The sequence below is a fragment of the Nuphar pumila genome, chromosome 15, assembly GCF_984573655.1.
Source record: "Nuphar pumila chromosome 15, dmNupPumi1.hap1.1, whole genome shotgun sequence".
NCBI classification, from domain to species: Eukaryota; Viridiplantae; Streptophyta; class Magnoliopsida; order Nymphaeales; family Nymphaeaceae; genus Nuphar; species Nuphar pumila.
In genome coordinates this window covers 4425743-4445498 of record NC_143263.1, presented here as the reverse complement: position 1 = coordinate 4445498, position 19756 = coordinate 4425743, and the positions used below count along the sequence as shown (strand labels likewise).

The following is a 19756-nucleotide window of genomic DNA, read 5'->3' as shown; positions in this document are numbered from 1 at the left end:
AAAAAATTTTAAGGATATTTTTAATAAATTCAACTCATTTTCTATCACTACCGGTAATAATCATACTGTCAATATATAAAAGTAACATAATAATGTATGTTTTTGCATTTTTAACAAAAATAGCAGTGTAAGTATAATAAGATATAAAATCAAGATCAATCATAACTTTGCTAAAATGATCATATAGCATGTTTAAGGCTATATAAAGTTTTCTTAAGTCAAAGAACTTTACCTTCTTCAACATTAAGCCTAAGTGGAGGGTCCATGTACAATTACAATTTTTCACTAAGATCCTCGTTAAGAAAAGCATTCTTAGCATCTAATTGGTAATTAAGTTATTTTTTAATAGAAGTTACAGCTATGAGAGCCCTAGCACTTGTCATTCTAGCTACAGGTGCAAGGGTTTCTTCGTAGTTAATCTCATATTTCTGAGCATACCTTTTGGCTTCTAACTTAGCTTTACATTTTTCTAAAGTTTCATCACTCTTGGTTTTAACTTTGAATACCCATGTACATCCTATAGTTTTTTTCCTAAAAGAAGATCCACAGTTTTTCAGGTTTTAGCTCTATAGAGGGCATCTAATTCAATATTCATTACTTCTACCCAATGGAGATAGTCTTTGGCTTCTTTGTATGTAGAAGGTTCATGAAAGGCATTAATAGCTAATAGACTACGTCACATGGGTGCAGGTGCAGGTGCGGGCGCGGGTGCGGGTGCGGGGATTCGGCACTTCCAAAAAACCCGGGTGCGGGGGTGCAGCAAGGGCACAAATGTAAATATATATATATATAAAGGGGGTCGACGGTTTTTTTTCAAATTTCACAGCTGTCAGCAGCTGACAAACAGCTGTTGTCAGCATATTTTTTTTTTAAAAAAAATCGCAGCCCATTTGGGCAAATTTTAAAAAAAAAAATCCAAAAAATAAAATGGACCTAAATGATCCTGGGTGCGGTCAACGCACCCAAGATCGGGTTGACCCCACCCGGTGCCGCACCCGCACCTGCGTCGCGTCGATGCGGGTGCGGCACCCTGCTAGCCGAATCCCTGTGACATAGCTAATAGATAAGCTCTATATTTTAGGAAAAATGACTCATATAACACAAATCTGCTAGGAACCTATGTCACACGGACTCAGCTAGGGAGGCGTCGCACCCGAGTCGACACGCTCCGACACTGGTGCGGCCTCGGACACGGCCCGGACTCGGTCAACGAGTCGAGGTCGAGACCGAGTCCGTCCTTGTTTTGGACTCGATTAACGTGACTGGGTCCAAAAATGTCCATTTTTAGGGCAAAAACAAAAAAAATGATCTTTTTATATATTTTTTAAAATATATATATAGCATGAGTCTCAAACATAAGCCCCCCCCAAAAATTTATTCTTAAATATTATCATTTAATTCTCTCTCAATCTTAAAAGCTAATAAATTCTCATCCACGAGTACCAACACTTTTCATCCACCCAGTTCTCTTTCTTATAAAAGTAATAAATTCTCATCCACGAGTAGCAACACTTTCTCATCCACGAGTAGCAACACTTTCTCATCCACCGAGATCTATCTCTCTCTTTCAAATCTAGCTTTGAAAAATTAAAAGCTTTTAATGCTTTTAATTAATGTTATGAATTTTCGCAAACCTGCAAAAGATGTTTAATGCATTTACCAGAACATGCTTTTAGTTAATGCTTTTAATTAATACCTTGATGATGTTTTATTCCCATGGTAGCTAAGACTTGGCCGAGTCAATGATAAACTCAGCCGAGTTTGGTTCTAACCCAGTTATACTACTATTTTAACTCAGTTAGTTCAGGATCTGAGACAACTCGGAAGAGTCACGAGCTGAGTCCCTGTGTCCAAAATTTATATATATATATGCACACACTGGATATATATATATAGCCGAGTCCCCGTGTCCAAAATTTTTAAAATTGCGCCGCACCCGCACCCATGTGACATAGCTAGGAACCTTAGATCCGTAGATTTACAATCTGATCTTTTAAGTTTGGTCTCATCTATGGGTTGGTTTTGCATGAACTTATCAAGTGCACATGGATGTTCCTCATTGTATGCCAAGAATCGACCTTAAACTCTTGAACATCATTGGTTTTGTTAATATCGTCTTCATTTCTAGAAAGGTTTGAAGGATCATCATTAATATTATCATTGGATCATTAGTAATGCAATCATCATCAACATCGTTCACACAAATTTCATTAATGTTAGATGATTTATTCTTTTCCTTGGACAATAAATCAAACAAGAAAGAATAATCAATATCTTCCTTAGTCACATCTTTTTCAAATTCATTTTCTTCTTCAAGAAAAGTAACATTTCTAAAAATATAAAGTTTTTAATTTTTTAAGTCAACATCTATAACCCTTTTGATTTTCTCCATAACCAAGAAAAACACATTCAATGGCTTTAGGAGACAATTTATTATTTCTTTCACAAAGAACAAAACATTTACAACAGAAAATTCTTAATCTTTTGAAATCTGGTTTAATATTCAAAAGCTTTTCTAAGGGAAGAGATCTTTTTCAAGGCGGAAGATGTCGTTCTATTTATTAAATAGACGACGGTAAGAGCAGCTTCGGCCCAAAAGTTTTTAAAATTATTTCTAGAAATAAGTAATATTTGATTAGTTTCTATAATATGTTTATGCTTTCTTTTGGCAAGATCATTTTATTAAGGGGCTTTTAAACAAGATCATTGATGTAAAATACCATTTTATTTCAAATAACATATGAATTCATTTGGCAAAAAATCACCTCCTGAATCCGAACAAAAACTAAGCTTGTTAGTTTGAAATTGATTTTTAATTAAATTATGAGAATCCTTAAAACAAAAAAAAAAAATTCTTATTTTTTTCTAAGGAAATAGATTTAAGTATATCTAGTATGATCATCAATGAATGTAACATAGTTGGAGAATCCTCCTTTAGACATGACCGGAGCGGGTCCCCACACATTCAAATTCACCAATTCAAAGGATTTCTTAGTCTAGTAAGATCTAGAAAGAAAATGAAGAGCTTTCATTTTTTCAAGTATACAAACTTTACAAACAAATTCTTTCTCATTACAAAATTTTTTCAAAAAAGGAAAATGAGACCATGTATGGACACAAATATATTAAAAAATAATTATGAGACTGTCCTGACAATGCTACTAAGAGGATTCAAGAAAGTGCACATGTAGAAGGCCACAAAGGCAATACACTAACCTCTAATGGGCAAATACAAGGCCACAAGGGCACTCTCACAATAGCACACGATATAAACTAATATTTTATTCACACTTAAAATGTTTAAGACAATCATGTTAAACAGAAGGGAGTTTACCCCTTATATATACAACAAAGAGAGAGAGGACTAGCCATTGGGCTGGTCCCAACGGCTAGCTGGTTAGCCGTTAGACCCAGTCTAACAGGTAGCTAACAATGGCCAAAATGCCCCTATAAAGGGGATAATATACAAAAAGAAAAAAACAAGAAAATACATGAGAAAGAAAAATAAAATATATTAAAATATATATATATATATATATATATATATATATATATATATATACATAATATGTATGTACACCAGAGTTACCGGAAGCGCCTAGGGTAAAGGGGAAGCGCGCTTCGTCGCGCTTCCGAAGCGTGAGGGGAAGTGTCCCCCTTTTTTAGGAAGCGCGCTTCCCTTTTATGGGAAGCGCGCTTCCCCCACACTTCCCCATTTTTTTGTTTTTTTCGCTTCCCCCTCGCTTCCGGTTTGCTTCCTAGGTCGCTTCCGAGACGGTTCATAATTTTCTTCTAAGTGGCCCCACGCTTCCCCGCTTCCTACTTTTTTGAAAGTGTCTCGCTTCCCGCTTCCTCAACTGGCAACTCTGATGTACACAAATACATTTAACAATATATGACTTAGGAGTTAGGTTTCATGGTGCAAGTTGTTTTGACTCAATCTGACCCCGTAGATGAGTTAAATTTCAGCATGGTCAATTTGTTAGAGACTGAAACTTGGGTCGTATTTCTTGGACAAAAAAATACCTTTTTGTGTTGACAAGTTTTGGTCTATGTCACATGGGTGCGGGTGCGGGTGCGGGTGCGGGTGCGGGGATTCGGCACTTCCAAAAAACCCGGGTGCGGGGGTGCGGCAGGGGCAAAAATGTAATAAGTAATATATATATATATATATATATATATATATATATATATATATATATATATATATATATATATATATATATATATATATATATATAAAGGGGGTTGGGGAATAGGCGGGGTTTTTTTTTAAAAAGGGGGTTGGGGAATAGGCGGGTTTTTTTTTTAAAACTTTGCAGCTGTCAGGCAGCTGCTGACAGCAGCTGACAGGCAGCTGCTGCAGCTGTCAGCAGCTGTGCTGACAGCTGCTGTCAGCAGCTGTGCGTGAAAACTGAAAAACTTACTTTATGCTAGTCTGTCAGCAGCTGACAGACTAGCATAAAGTTTTTTAAAAAAAAATTCGAAGCCCATTTGGGCAAATTTTTTTTTTTAAAATGGACATTAATGATCCTGGGTGCGGTCAACGCACCCAGGATCGAGTTGACCGCACCCGGTGCCGCACCCGCACCCGCGTCGAGTCGCGTCGACGCGGGTGCGGCACCCTCCTAGCCGAATCCCTGTGACATAGGTTTTGGTGCATTTGTCCACAAGGGCTACTCATTCCTAGCTAGGGGCGACCGGTTTATCACCTGACATGGAGCGACCATGGTTCTACCCCCATAGGAGGCATCCATTGCTGCAAGGTCGAAGCTGGGTGTACTCCCCAATGGACAGGGGTCATCTCAAGGGTTTTACCAACTGGAAGGGGGTGTGGGGCTAGCCTAAAAACTGCATTGACAACCGTCAATTTTTGCAAAATCATGCTCACACAGCAGAATCCAGTGACCAACCACTGATCCACACTAAAGTAGACAATGTAGATCACATCCATTGGGGTTGTCACATGGATACAGCTGCGGAAATGGGGATACAGCCATCTTTATGAAGTTTCCAGTATGACTTGTATACAAAGGGATAGGGAGCGTCAGTCAAAATGGAGTATCCGTGTGACAGTGTAGCGTTAAGAATGCAAGAAAGAACATAAACAATAGAAAACAAAAAGAGATTCGCTATTGTGTTTGTACATATGAATGATTGTAGCAAATATATAAATGTATATATATATATATGTATGTATACATAATGTATATAATAATGTATTTATATATTCAACTAATTGTAAACTTATAACTCAATTTGACAGGCTTCGGGAAAGGAAGGACTCAATCACCATATTGCTTTGTGGTACAAGCGGATGTGGCAAGTCTACTCTTTCATCTTTGCTGGTATTATAATCATCCTTGTCATTTTGGTTTGCATGACTTGTTATAATAACTCAGTCAAATGAGCACTAGGTTTTGTTTTCTGTTAATTGGAATTGTTAGTACCTTCCATTATTGGTGATGATTTATGACGCATGAACCATGAGTTATGATCAAATGATGCTTCTGGTTCTGTTTTTGTAGTTTACTCTATGATGCAATACATCTAATTTGGTTAGCTTTTGTCTGAACCTAGTTGTGATTTGTTAAATTATGTATATATAAATATAGATATACATATACATTCGTATATATATATAAGTATATATACGTATATATGTATATATACATAATAATATAGCTTTTTCCTGTTTTGTATAAACCAAAAACCCGATAGGGGTGTTTTGGTAATTCCACATGTGCTTTTTTCTTTTTTACCTTTTTTCCTTTTTCCCCTTTTTCTTTTTCCTTTTTAATTTTTCTGTTTTTACTTTTTGGAACCATAAAGGGGCCCCACCTATCTAGTCATTGGGGCCCCAACAGTCATATTTATGACCGTTGGGGCTCCCAACGACTAGAAGGGAGCCCCCTTTATGGTCCTCTTTTAATGCTTTCCTCCTCTATATAAAGAGGAGGTTCCCCCTTGTAAATGTATGGGTTTTTCACCCTTCTCTTCTTTTCTTCAATAATACCCAACTTATGACTTTAAGTCATTTTCTATTTTTGAGAGTTTTGTGTGTGCACATTTGGTGTTTGTGTGCTTGGCTCTAGTGGTCACTCTTAAAGAGTGCCTTTTGCTCTATTGGTGCTTCCACCTCTTTTCATTTCACAAGGTACTCAAGTTTAAGGCCATAAGTAGGTGCATCCATGTGGAATTGTGGATCTAGGTTCAGGTGTAGCCTCCAATAGGCCTTAACTGGGTTCATATCAGATCTGGGTTGGGGACTGTGTGCTTCAGTGGATCTATTTCCAGATCTGACCTGCTAAAATTGGTCTGACCGAAATTGTAAACCACTATTTTAGAATTATATATGTACTAGCTTAGGTAACTGGCCATACGGATTAAACACTATTAGATTAAACCAAAAAGGAGTAAAAAGAATTAGGGAAAGCTTTTCATTCGGCAAAATAGAAGGTCAAATGTTTTGGAAAAGAAAAGGAAAATGATTGAGGGTCAGGTGGAGATTTTGGGGGGGAAAGGCCTACTAATTAGGGGGATCCTTAGATGAAAAATAGGTACAACATTCAGCTAAGTAAATTTAAGAGGGAAAAACATAGTTCCAATCAATGGAAAAACTTGAAGAAACAAAATTTAGTTTAATATATCTGAATAATATGATTCGGCAAACTATTAGGCTGGTAAAACTTTTTATATGAAATTGTCTTTAATCAGTATATGAAATGAGAATAAGATTGGAGAGAAGAGAACTGAATTTACCGGCATAGAAAGAAAAATTTGCTTCCAGTCATTTCATTGGACGGTTTTTCATTGTTGGCAGGTTTGTGTAGTGTGAAAGAAGATGGAACCTGCTTAAGACAGTTAATTGAACGCTTGGTATAATTGTTCTGATTGAATTTTGAAAATATGCATGCTGTTTAATGCACAGGCTAGTAGACTTGGAATTACAACTGTTGTATCTACTGATTCAATTCGACATATGATGAGAAGTTTTGCCGATGAAAAGGAGAATCCACTATTGTGGGCTTCTACATATCATGCTGGAGAGTACCTTGATCCCAAATCTGTTGCTCAGGCAAAGGCTAAAAAGAAAGATGGACAATTGATTTCCGTACCAGGTATTGTCACTCTCTTTTTAACAAATTTCTTTGTAGTCTCTTAGAGGGAATTGATGTTGCTTATGTCGTATCTTTCCACTGAAGCAATTGGGCCTAAGATCATGGCCATTGAGGGCTACAAGGCACAGAGTGAAATGGTAATTGATAGCCTTGACAAGCTGATCACCTCATGGGAGGGCCGCAAAGAATCTGTGATAGTTGAAGGAGTACATTTGAGTCTAAATTTTGTGGTAAAATCTTGTCCCTAGATGAATTGATTGTTATGTATCATGTATGTTGGTAAGCTGATTCACACTTTTGTTTTGTTCACTTTTGACTTTCAGATGGGTCTGATGAGGAAACATTCATCCATTATACCATTCCTGGTCTACATAGCAGAGGAAGAGAAGCATTTAGAACGGTTTGCTATACGTGCTAAGTACATGACCCTAGATCCGAAAAAGAACAAGTATGTCAAGTACATTGCAAATATACGCACCATACAAGACTACTTGTGCAAACGAGCAGACAAGCATTTGGTTCCCAAGGTGAATAATACAAATGTTGATAGAAGTGTGGCTTCTATACATGCAACCATCTTCAGCTGTTTGAGAAAGCGGCAGATGGGTGTAAGCCTATATGACATGGCTACAAATACTGTTAAGGCGGCCAGTGATGAATATCACAAACAGTGTGATGCAAATTCTGTAAGTTCAAAATGCATGTTCAAAATTATCCAGAGACAAGGTTCTTCAAGGCGTCTTATGGCTATTGTAAATTCTGATGGTTCTGTTTCCAAAGCATGGCCTTTCTCCTCTGAAAATGGTGATGGAGTTTCTTCATATAATAATAGTACAGTTGGGAATCCTCTATATGGGCCATTACAGATTGGCCTTTCTGAGCCCGTCAATGTACAGTTTGGTAATTTTGGCATTGGATCTTGGCCGAACGACATGGAAGGGACAAGTTACATTAGTAGCATAAATGGTTCAAGAGTAGATGGAGACGAGGTGACTCTATATTCTTCATGCTCTAGCTCTCCACTGCATTCAGAAGCCCATGCAAAGGATGTAGGTTTTCATTTCTATAGTTCCTTTTTCATTTTAACCGTACATGTAGAACCTGCATGACACATGGAATTCAGCAACAAACCCCCTGTCGGTGAAAAAGAAGTCTTCCTTTCTTTTTTGGCTTACATCTTAGCACAGAACTAACTCCTAAGAAGGTTCCTCCAAATTTCCATGACTAGAAGTCAACTTTCGTAAGAACTAAAATTTTTGGAAAGAACCCTTCCATGTTCCTTTTTTTTATGATGAGGGACCCTTTCTTGTTCTTATATTTATATATATTCATCTACTTGTGCGTTTTGCATTTTTCAAGTAAATCAGACCATACAGATGGATTTAGCATGGTTCATTCGTACTCGCATTTTTCATCCAACAATTTAGCTGTGAAAATCCTCTTTCTCAACGGTTACTTTTTCTTTTTTCTTTTTTCTGAGCGAGCTCAATGTTTGTATTTTGGTGCAATTTGGACTGTTCATTTTATCCTTAAAAATATATTTTAATACTTAAATGCATTGGTCCAAAGTAAGTTCTCAGCATGGTCAGATTACTTAGGTGTATAAGTAATGAGATTTTACTCATTGATACCAAATCTGTGGGTCTTTCTTATACTTTGTCATCTGTCTGCCAACCATCTACCCACTTCTTGATTCTCCTGCCAGTGATTGCTTTCTCAATTGTGCTGGTGTATGCACGACGAAAGAATTTCACTATCATTCTTCATATGGGTTTTATACTAACAAAGGTCAATGTGCTTGTCAGCTCATTGAAGAACAAGCAGTATCAGAAAGTGAAGAAGAGATTTTCCATGAGACAGAGGACAGCTGCAGCGACAAAGAAACTGAAGAACTTGGAGAGGATGAGGTAAAAGTATATTTTATTCTAGCAAGAGTTAAATTGCATCTTTGAAACCTTAATTGAACATCTTTCCTGATATTCTCATATTGTAAACCAACCAGTTCGACGGATCAGTGATAGAATCTTCAACAAGGTCAGATGAAGAGCTTGAAGATGATCGGTTGGGTGAATTACTGAGTTCTGATGGCTTCAGGACAGATATGAAAGTCCTTTCTGTTGCTCTTTATGATAATGCTGAAAGAAGTCTGTCTAGGACAGCATCAGGAAGACCAGCTCATGAACGCAGAATATACAACCGCTCTGTTAGTCTTCCTGTCCTGAAAAATCATTCGGCCAGACTCAAGAAAGCAAAAACTTTCAAAATTTCTTTGGATGTATGCAGAGATACTATCGATTAATGGATTGTGCTATTCCTCTTAAAAAATCAATGAAATAAAATGGTTGAGCCCAAGTCAGGCTCTTAGGGCTTCATCTCTAAATACAAACTTTATTTCAGTTGGCCACCTTCCCTTCAAAGATTCACTCATGTACTGGCAGGATCTAATAAGATTAATTGAATGAAAAAATTAAATTGACATTAAAACTTTTATCATGATCACAATGAGAGGAGAGAGCATCCAATTATTCTTATTTGAAAGAAATATCATTTTGACTCGATCTTTCCCTTTCTCATGTTTTTTCATTTCAAGTTTTGGTTCTAACAATCATAATCACCTCCTTTAATTTGTAATTTTGTAACCTCCTTTAAAAAGGCAATAAATCAATACTAATTACAAAATTTTATCCAGAAGTTCATAAAGTTGAAAGCCCGCATCTGTCCTTTGAGGTCCTGCTCGGTTTTTCAGCTCCTTTCCACGCATGGAAGTGAAAAAAAAATGTGAATTCTCTAGGAAATGAGAAAAACAAGATCTCCTGTTCGCTTCCAACAAGAAAAACTTTTCATTCGAAAATTTATCATTCTTTTGCACAATTTTACCAGTAATATGAAAATTTTCTCCATTCAAAGAGGTGAGTATAATGCTCACATCTTTGCATCCGTACATCCCATGTTTTTCACATACATGAATATTCAATTTTTTAAAGAAAATTTCTACACTTTATCAAAAGTGAGATAAATGCTTTATTGAAGTTACACATGATTTTGCTACAAGCCAAGCACAAATCCTCGCCTCAGCTGCTATTTCCTTGTAAAAACAATTAAAAATATTATTGACAAAAGAACCACCCTATGAATACGGAAGTACAAATAACCAGTTCTAGTTTTTCTTCCATGCTTACTGCTTCCAGGGCAGCTGATAGATATCGCTTAAAAATTTGTCCTCTTAAAAATGACAATAATAATGGCCATCGAACATCGCCTATAAGTGTTCTACCTTTCTGAATTGTTTGCAACCATAGGCTCCAGCACTTGCAGCCATCTCACATATTGTCCCTGCTCCTTGTGCAGGTGAGACAGAAGAAAATTGGTCAGTTCCGTGTTAACTCCCCGCACAGTCAAGAACTCTCTGAATCCTTTCTGCAATTCAGGATCTAAAGAGCTGCTTTGACATCAAAAGAGAAAATCACCAGAAGTTAGACTTCTTTGTTTCAAATGATATAGTTATTATTACTTCTGGCCAAAACCAGCTCGTCATACTCAACTAGGAAGATACATTTCAAGGAGAGCAGATCAGGTAAAATGGAGTTTTACGAGGCTATTATAAAAGCATGAAACTTGACAGTAGCTGTGGAACACACAAGACATAATAGGTGTCACTACTGTGTTTGATGTCCTACATAAAACATTTTACCTGACCTCCTCTCCAGTTCAAGGGTGGACAGCAGTAAAATTCAGCAAAAAAAAAAACACGAAACATAGAAAGTGTGAAAGGTATCCAAATAAATGTCAACAAATGATGCACATTTGCAAGAGAAGACACTCAGCAGAAGGATGAACTGATGACTAAGAGAATCCATGTGTGTGCATGTCTGTAGATGCATGCGTGTAAAATATTACATGTATATCATAATGTAACATGACTAAACATCTTAACATGTACATATGGACAAGCACACACTACATAAACATGTATTCATTGTACATTCTGAACCCAGCCAAACCTACTTTTTATTAAAAAAAAAAGGTGAATCCATGTGGACTTACATGTGCATAATAAGCTGAATTGACTCACTGTTTATCCTAAAAACAAAAAAAAAACACTTGAAGGACAAGTCAAACAGGCTACTACACTGAAACATCCTTTGGCAAAGTAATAGAAAATCATTCTCTTGATGGATGAACCTACGGATGATCAGTTTCTTTAATTGATTTCTCCTTAATCCATAGTTGATGTAACTGCAAATCAAATGCATCATTTCACGATGATCTAAAATAAGCATGTCATCTTCACTTTTATTTTTAGTGTGAGCCATCAACTTGGAATTCTCCACTGATCTTTTATTTGTGTAGCAGTGCAGAAGGTGATCTATTGCTTGAAATGATCACCAATATTATACAACAGTAACTAAATGAAATTATCCATAATGAAGCCCATTTTAATTGGATAATCCCAAGGCAGAAACTGATATGTTAGATCTTTAAGTTACAATGTTGGTCCTATACTGCCTTATCATGTCTTACAATTGTGAAGGGAGACAGCAACCATATGGTCAAAAGCGCTATGTGGTACCTCAGTGCCAAGACCTCAAGAAATCCAAACAAAAACATCAATTCATAAATAAAACTAATAGACTTTAAAATGTGGGTAAACAAAAAAAATCTGAAATTTTATTACAAAATTCTTTTAACATTATAAGTAATTTATTTTTTGTCACCCTCACCTAGGCATTGACTAGCATTGGCTGGGTCTCAGAGCGTCACTTATGCACAAATGCAAAGCACTTGGACAGCCATAAAGAACATATTAAAAGATACTAAGGAGATTCATCACCCTCATATGAATTGAGAAGATTCATCCTATATGTAGAAGATATCTACAAAGGTCAGAGTCAAAGGACTCTTAAACCTCTTATCATTCTCTATTGCAACATTTCACAATGAACACATTTTCATAATGCCATCCATGGAAAAAGTTGAGCATGACTATTCCATTAGTCCAAAACGGATTGAACCTAAAGGAGCATTTATTATGAAAGAAAATGTTACAATGAAAAAGCGGAAAATGGAAAATCAATGAAAACAACATTTTCTGTCTATGTTGATCAACTATCGTGGTATAAAACTCATGAGTCATACTATGAAACTTTGGGAGAGGGTGATTGAGTCTAGGTTGAGGAAGGTTGTCATGATATCGGAGAATCAATTTGGTTTTATGCCTGGAAGATCAACTATGGAAGCTATACATCTTCTTAGACAACTTATTGAAAGATATAGAGAGAGGAACAAAGATTTGCATATGGTTTTTATTGATTTAGAGAAGGCATACGATAGAGTACCTAGGGACGTTCTCTGGTGGACAATGATGAAGAAAGGTGTTTCTCTCAAGTACATTAGTATAATTAAAGATATGTATGAAGGAGTAGTAACCAATGTCCGCACTTGTGGAGGGGTGACAACCAATTTTCCGATAACGGTTGGGTTACATCAAGGATCTGCTTTAAGCCCTTTCCTATTTGCGATAGTGATGGATGAGATTACGAGATCAATTCAAGAAAATGTACTGTGGTGTATGTTGTTTGCTGATGATATTGTTTTGATTGATGAGTCTAGAGCTGGGGTTAATGCTAAGTTAGAATTATGGAGACAGACATTGGAAGCTAGAGGTTTTAAGTTGAGTAAGAGTAAGACTGAATATATGGAATGTCGGTTTAGTAAGCAACGAAGTAGTGATGGGAGTGTAGTGAAGCTTGGTGAGCAAGATATACCGGTGAATGATTATTTCAAATATTTGGGATCCATCATTCAAAAGTATGGAGAAATTGATGGAGATGTAAATCATAGGATAAAGGTTGGGTGGATGAAATGGAAAAGTGCTACTGGAGTGCTGTGCGATCGTAGAATGCCATTGCGGTTGAAGGGAAAGTTTTATAGGACGACTATTAGACCCGCTTTACTATATGGTACGGAATGTTGGGCTGCCAAGAGACATCATATTCAAAAAATGAGTGTAGCTGAGATGCGGATGCTTAGATGGATGTGTGAAAATACAATAAAAGATAAGATTCGGAACGAAGAGATACGTAAGAAGGTAGGTGTTGCACCCATTGAAAATAAGATGCGAGAGAATCGTTTACGGTGGTTTGGACATATTCGGCGAAGGCCTAATGATGCTCCAGTTAGAAGGTTGGAGAAATGGGAAAATATATTAGTTAAAAGAGGTCGGGGTAGGCCTAGGAAGACTTGGATGGAGATGATAGGAAAGGATATGAATGCTTTGAACCTCACCGAGGACATGGCGTTGGATAGAAATGATTGGAGGAAAAGGATTCATGTGGAAGACCCAAAATGAATTTCTTTTTTGGTTCATATCGCTGACCCCAATTGTTTTGGGATGAAGGCGTAGTTGTTGTTGTTGTTGTTGTTGTTGTTGATCAAAGACAAGGGATATTTCCTCAAATAAAACATCTAGGAAAGAAAGGTCTTCAGGACAAAGTTCTAACATGGGGAAAATGCTACAACGAATGCAACCTAAAAGCACATGGTCCCCAAAACATGCAAGTTTTTTTTTTCTTTTTGAGCAAAAGACGAAAAAGTTTCATTCCAAGCTACTAGAATCATACAGAAGATAAGGTTGACGGCTAGTTGACATACAGAGATTCAAAGAGATTGGAGTTACACTTGAACAACGGCTGAAACCATCGGAGATCAATATTGCCCCATTTAATGCTTACTACAAAAACACATCAGTTAGGATCCGTTTAGCAATGACAGAAGCATTTGGTGCGTGAACGCAAAAATTCCGAGCATTCCTCTGATGCCAGATTGCCCACAATGCAATGAGAAGCCAAGTTCGATATAGGAAAGACCAACGCTTGGAGTGTCTGATGGTGGGCAGGCCCATTAGTAGATCGTGAGCCCAGGATAACCTGTCGATGCTAGAATATACAAGCTGCCAAGAGGATAGGAATATGCGTTGTAAGAATTCCCAATCCCAGAATAAATGTCTACTTGATTCTTCATATTTTCCGCATAAGTAACAGCGGCCAGAGAGATTCAAATCCCATTTCTTGAGATTGTTTTGGGTTTGCACTCTACCCAGGAGGACAGGCCAAACAAATGTTGTGGACTTCGGGCTTGGTCCTGGTCTACACAGGTGGCCTTCTGGTAGAATCAACATACCTGATGGCAGAAGGAAAAAGCGGGAAGAGGTGGAGAACCTAGGAGCCATGCTATTGGGAGGAAGAAGACAAGAACCAAAGCAAACCATACCTTGGACAACTTGAGGGAGTCAAAAATGCAAAGAGGAATCAAGAAAAGACGCCTACAAATTACTAATGCAGCCACTAGAGGCGCTTTGGATAGCAATAGACCTGATATTTTCCACTTATCGCAATTTTACAGTCTGTATAGTCGAAAACGCTCGCCAGTGCCTAGTCCATAGACCCCTAAAAAAACTAGTCAAGAACCAGACGAGACTAGTTGAACTAGTCAGTACCCCAATAAAAAAATTAAAATATACAAAATATACATAAAAATATGTTTAATTCTTTTAGTAATAAGATGTTTTCATCAGACAAGTACACAATTACACATGCTTTTACAATATATATATATATATATATATATATATATATATATATATATATATATATATATTCAATCATTCATAACATATTCAGTATAATCAACAAAACATGCTTTTAGCCTTTCACAAAATAATTGATCGTAACACAAACACACATATTTTATTCATAGCATAATCAGAATATATATATATATATCATACTTCCCACCTTTCACCAAAAAAAACACAAAAGCACAGTGACAACATATTACATAATCAATAATACTAAACAAGCTTTCTACTTTTATAGAAAACTTTACAAAAACTCACAGATATATATCTCACTTTCAGCTTTTAACAAAAAAAAACATCAGGAACAAATTAACACACGTATAAAAAACAATCATTTAAAATTAATCCTGTCCATTGGTAAGGTAAAAAAAATTACATTAATAAAAATGAGTAAATCCCTTGCACCTAGGTGAGGGCAGCTTAGTCGTTGATTACGCACCCTAGTCGATGCCCAGTTGACAAAACCGGTATCTTTTAAGATACACACCCTAAGAATTACAAAGCCTGGGCATTTTACTTAAGGTTGCAAGTAGTGTATCGTTACCCATATCAGTCAACCCAATAGTAACATTGTATCGTATCGTAAACGTATTGTAAATTTTTAATAAAAAATTCAAAAAAATCAAGAAAAATCATATCACATGAAATAATGATGAATTGCATAAACTACATACCTATGTCACATGGGTGTGGGTGCGGGGATGCGGCAAATATATATATATATATATATATATATATATATATATATATATATATATATATATATATATATATATATATATATATATATATATATATATATTTTTTGCTCGAAGTTGTAGTGAGCGTAGACGGCGTCATCAAGTCTTTTGTGCTCCAATCCGTTTCTTCTTTTGGTATAGATTTGCTCGAAGACACTCCAATTTCTCTCGCATTCACTTGCACTACACGTTTGGCTTAGAATGTGAATGGCAAAATCTCTCAGATTTGAAATAGCGATTTTAAACATGGCCCACCACAAGTATAAAAAAAACAAGGAAATGAGAAATTAATTATAAGACAATAACAGATATACAATCATACAAAACATCATAACTAAATAAAAAATTGAAATTAAAATTAAAATAGATAAAATAAATTACCTAAATGCATTGTGGCACGGTTTCACACTGTTGTAGGTCTTCCAATATCATACAATGCATTATCATAAGTTTCTATTTCTTTATGAATTTGATCTTGAATGATATAATTAGGGTTCAGCCTTTCAATGCAATCTAAAAGTCCCTTGTTGACTTTCTTGTCCATTTTAAAAATAAGGGAGTATCTAAATGCAGGATTTAAATAGTATGTTGTAGCATATAGAGGTTGATAAAGTTTCTCAGTCCACCTAGAATTTTTCTTCTCCTTCAAATTATCTCTAATGGCCTATTTTGTCATATTCATGACCTCATAGAGATAACTCATAGTTGGTTTATCTTCACTTTCAACCAATCGAAGCACATCTACCAAAGGTATAGTTATTCTCAATAACTTTACACATGAATCCCACAATTCACTTTTGAATACAATATCTACAATTTCTCTAAGAGTTCTTTTTTATACATGAAGATATGCATTCCACTCATATGATGAAAACATTTTTTTAGTGCAACTTTATTCTTTACTAAACTTTGCATTGTCAAAAAATTCGTAGCAAATCTAGTAACCGCACTTAGAATCAACTCAGTACCGCTAGTGTACTTTCTCATTAGGCTCAGCATTTAACATGTACCTCATCCATGTGGTCAATATCCTCAAGCATGAGCTCTATGCAATAGGCAGCACATGGGGTCCAAAAGAATGACATAAATTTTTTTTTTCAATTCTTTATCTGTTGCCCTATAATTTATTACATTATCAACAATGAATTGTACAATGCAGTGTTATGAAAAGCATTGAGGCGTAGCGAGGCGCTCCACCAAAATCTGAGGCGAGGCGTAAGCCTCGAGGCGTAAAGCGTAAGCCTCAAAAAAAAATTAACTTAAAAAAACTATGATCGTGTCATTGAAGGAGGATGAGAACGGTTACACGCTATTCTTACTGAGTGATACCAGTTACATGCTGAAGGAGGATGAGAACGGATCAAGGTATTACATCGAACTTCCTCAAGCAAGTATTGTAACCCAACCTTTATACAGAAGATCATAAACACTACAAGAATTACATTATTTCCCCCCACCCACAGAAAGTTCTTATAAATCAACGGTGTTCTTGTTCTTCTAACCAAACAAATGAAACAACTGGGCAGATTCCTGAAATTCTGTTTTTCAAAATCGGAACTCAGTACCAAGTACCAACTCTGAGATATCTTATCGGTTTAGTTTAAAAACTGGACTCTGATACCCAGGTCATTCCACAAAATGCCCAAATCCCATGCCTTTCCAATTCTCGTACGAATGGATATCTCAACTCTCGGACATACCAGATTCAGGAATCCGGAGAATTTAAAAATGTAGTTCAAAAGGTGGATTCTAAGTCAAGTATCCAAATAAACAACAAAGACAACAAGAATCAGTAAGAAATGACTAAAATTACCAGATAACGATGTCAATACCAATAATGTCACAAAATGAAAATCCAAACATTTTTTTATGAAAATAAGGAATTAAGCGCATCATCACAAACTGAAAATTCCAAACAGTAAAGAAAGATAAAAACCTGGTTGAACAGATGGTGGAATCCAACGGAGCACTGAAGAATTCCGTGCACGATTGTTCTGATGGGTTCCTCAGCATCGTTCCACATCGCTTCGAGGGCATCGTGGCAGTCGTAGTAATCGCCGGAGTTGAAATTGCCGAGGGCGTCGTGGAAGGCGAACACTATTGCCGAGGAAGAGCGTGAAGAGAGGGAGAGCGAGTGGGAGAGGAGAGGAGAGGGAGAGCGTGCGTGAAGCTGAAACCCTATTTTGTGGTCGACCACGAAAACTTAAGGCGTGTACGCCTCAGCATGAGGCGCGCCTCGCCTCAAGGCGTATGAGGCGCACGCCTCGGGGTTTTTGCCCTTTGTACGTGCCCCTCAAGGCTTAAAGCCCCTCGCCTTGTGGCGCTAGAATGTTTTGAAGCTGAACCTCTTTCAAAATTTGGTCAAAAACCCTCAACAATACATTTGGTGTCATGAGAGTATCAAACAAATCAATTGATTTTAATAACATTGTTCCTTTGGATTAATAGACAAGAAAATTTATCAAGGTTTTCAAATATTTATCTGTCCACCCATCTACCGTCATGTTACACCCTATGTCACATGGGTGCGGTACGGGTGCGGAGCAATTTTAAAAATTTTGGACACTAGGGCATATATATATATATATATATATATATATATATATATATATATATATATATATATATATATATATATATATATATATATATATATATATATATATATATATATATATATATATATATATATATATATATATATATGTGTGTGTGTGTGTGTCACATGGGCGCGGGTGCTGGGTTGCGGCAGAGCAAATATATAAAAATCATTCGCTAGGGACATTGCAATAAAGAAATTATGGTGGTTCCTAAGATCAAATAGATTACGCCTTGCAAAGAACAGACACTCCCAGATTCATCACCCGCTGGAAACAATTAAATATGGATCGGTATAGAGTAAAATTCCTCGCTCGGTCAGGTTTTACCGAAATAGAGAAACCGGGTTCAGCCCCGGGAAACATAATCAGGGTTTCATACACAATGATCGCTTGCTAGTTGCCGGAGAACGTGAGAAGCCAGTCCACAGTCAGATTCATCGTGACAGCACGGTACTGATATTCACCAATTCAACCCACAAACATCTAAACGAAACCGAATTTCACAGGCAGACAAAACGCAAGCTTGTTACGATCCAACACTACGCGAATCCGGTCCAAATTTTGTAACTTCGTCGTCGAAACCAACGAAAAAAACTGGGACAACCAAATACTACCCCTCTTAACCGATGAAACCCTAATCTGAAAGCGAGAAACTCAGGTCTAAAGATGGTGTTTATCGGAACAACAACGTTGAGATTTCCAAAGGGCGAAAGCGTGAGGGATTTCGAGTCTAAGCGCAAGCACCACGCCCTTCTTTCGCTAGGGCTACCGCAACGGCGGAATCTAGGGATAGGGTTTCAGGAAGTACCTTGAATGTGTCGTTGGAGATCTCGGGCCTGAGCTCCGATCGGACGGCCAGCAGGAGATCGGCGCCCCCGAGGGCCCTGTTGATCCCTTCCGCAGCGTTCTCCTTCAACGTCCTCAAGATATTCATCATCGGGACCCAAGGAGGGAACGAAGGAGGATCGAAGAAATGGATGACGCCATGACGGTGGGAAAACATCTCAAAATTTTGGCGCAGTTGGGTTGTTTTTTAAATTGGAGTTCAACAGGTCGGGTTTTTATTAGATGTCCTACCCGAAAGTATCCTGGATTTTTTTTTTTATTGTTCGCTGAGTTCACTGGCATAAAACGAGATGGGATCAGGTCAGAGTGTGCTCTGATTCTCTACATCATTTTGAAAATGGATTCAATCCTGATACGGATTTTGACAACATTGGATAGGATATCTGACAAGTCTCCGAGTGCAAATGGATGGGGTATTTTCAGTATCATGGTTGATCCGAATTCAAATTTTAAGCAACAAGGCAGGGTTTAGGGTCAGATTCGAGCAAGAACTAATGATGGATAGTCCAATCGAAATCCAAATTTTATATGGCCATGCATGAATATGATGAGATGGACCGGAAGCAAGCTTTTTACATGTAAACAAAATACAAGTGGATTGGGTTTAATCCCTATCCAAGTATTGATTTAATGGCACGATATTGATTGAATGTGCATCTAAATCCAAGCAAAGATCGATTAAAGCTCTGTTTGGAGCAGCAATGACATTGGTAATGAAATCGGTGTATTTGACAACAATGTTTTCATGAGGAGGTATTTATAACGCGGTGGGTTTTTAAATTTTTAATGGTTTAAATTTTTTACCTCAATAAA

At 37.0% G+C, this 19756-nt stretch overlaps 2 protein-coding genes across 4 annotated transcripts in view; one reads left to right on the top strand and one right to left on the bottom strand.

The window, feature by feature from the left end:
* The window catches only part of LOC149814205 (P-loop NTPase domain-containing protein LPA1 homolog 2-like), a 38366-nt gene extending 28859 nt beyond the window's left edge, over positions 1-9507 (top strand). For all 3 annotated transcript variants that reach the window (XM_089989495.1, XM_089989494.1, XM_089989493.1), the window contains 6 exons: positions 5267-5348; positions 6932-7121; positions 7206-7351; positions 7445-8170; positions 8927-9028; positions 9124-9507. In XM_089989495.1, the coding sequence (XP_089845621.1) occupies positions 5267-5348; positions 6932-7121; positions 7206-7351; positions 7445-8170; positions 8927-9028; positions 9124-9420 (1543 nt within the window). In that variant the 3' untranslated portion in view covers positions 9421-9507. The remainder of the gene's footprint in view (positions 1-5266; positions 5349-6931; positions 7122-7205; positions 7352-7444; positions 8171-8926; positions 9029-9123) is intronic.
* A 388-nt stretch (positions 9508-9895) lies between these two features.
* Positions 9896-19077, bottom strand: LOC149814204 (uncharacterized). Its single transcript, XM_089989496.1, has 3 exons — positions 18906-19077; positions 17434-17594; positions 9896-10560 (listed from the first exon to the last, which is right to left on the bottom strand). Exons 1-3 carry the CDS (start codon positions 19032-19034, stop codon positions 10392-10394), a joined length of 459 nt encoding a protein of 152 aa, XP_089845622.1. The 5' UTR covers positions 19035-19077; the 3' UTR covers positions 9896-10391.
* Between the last annotated feature and the right edge of the window lie 679 nt (positions 19078-19756).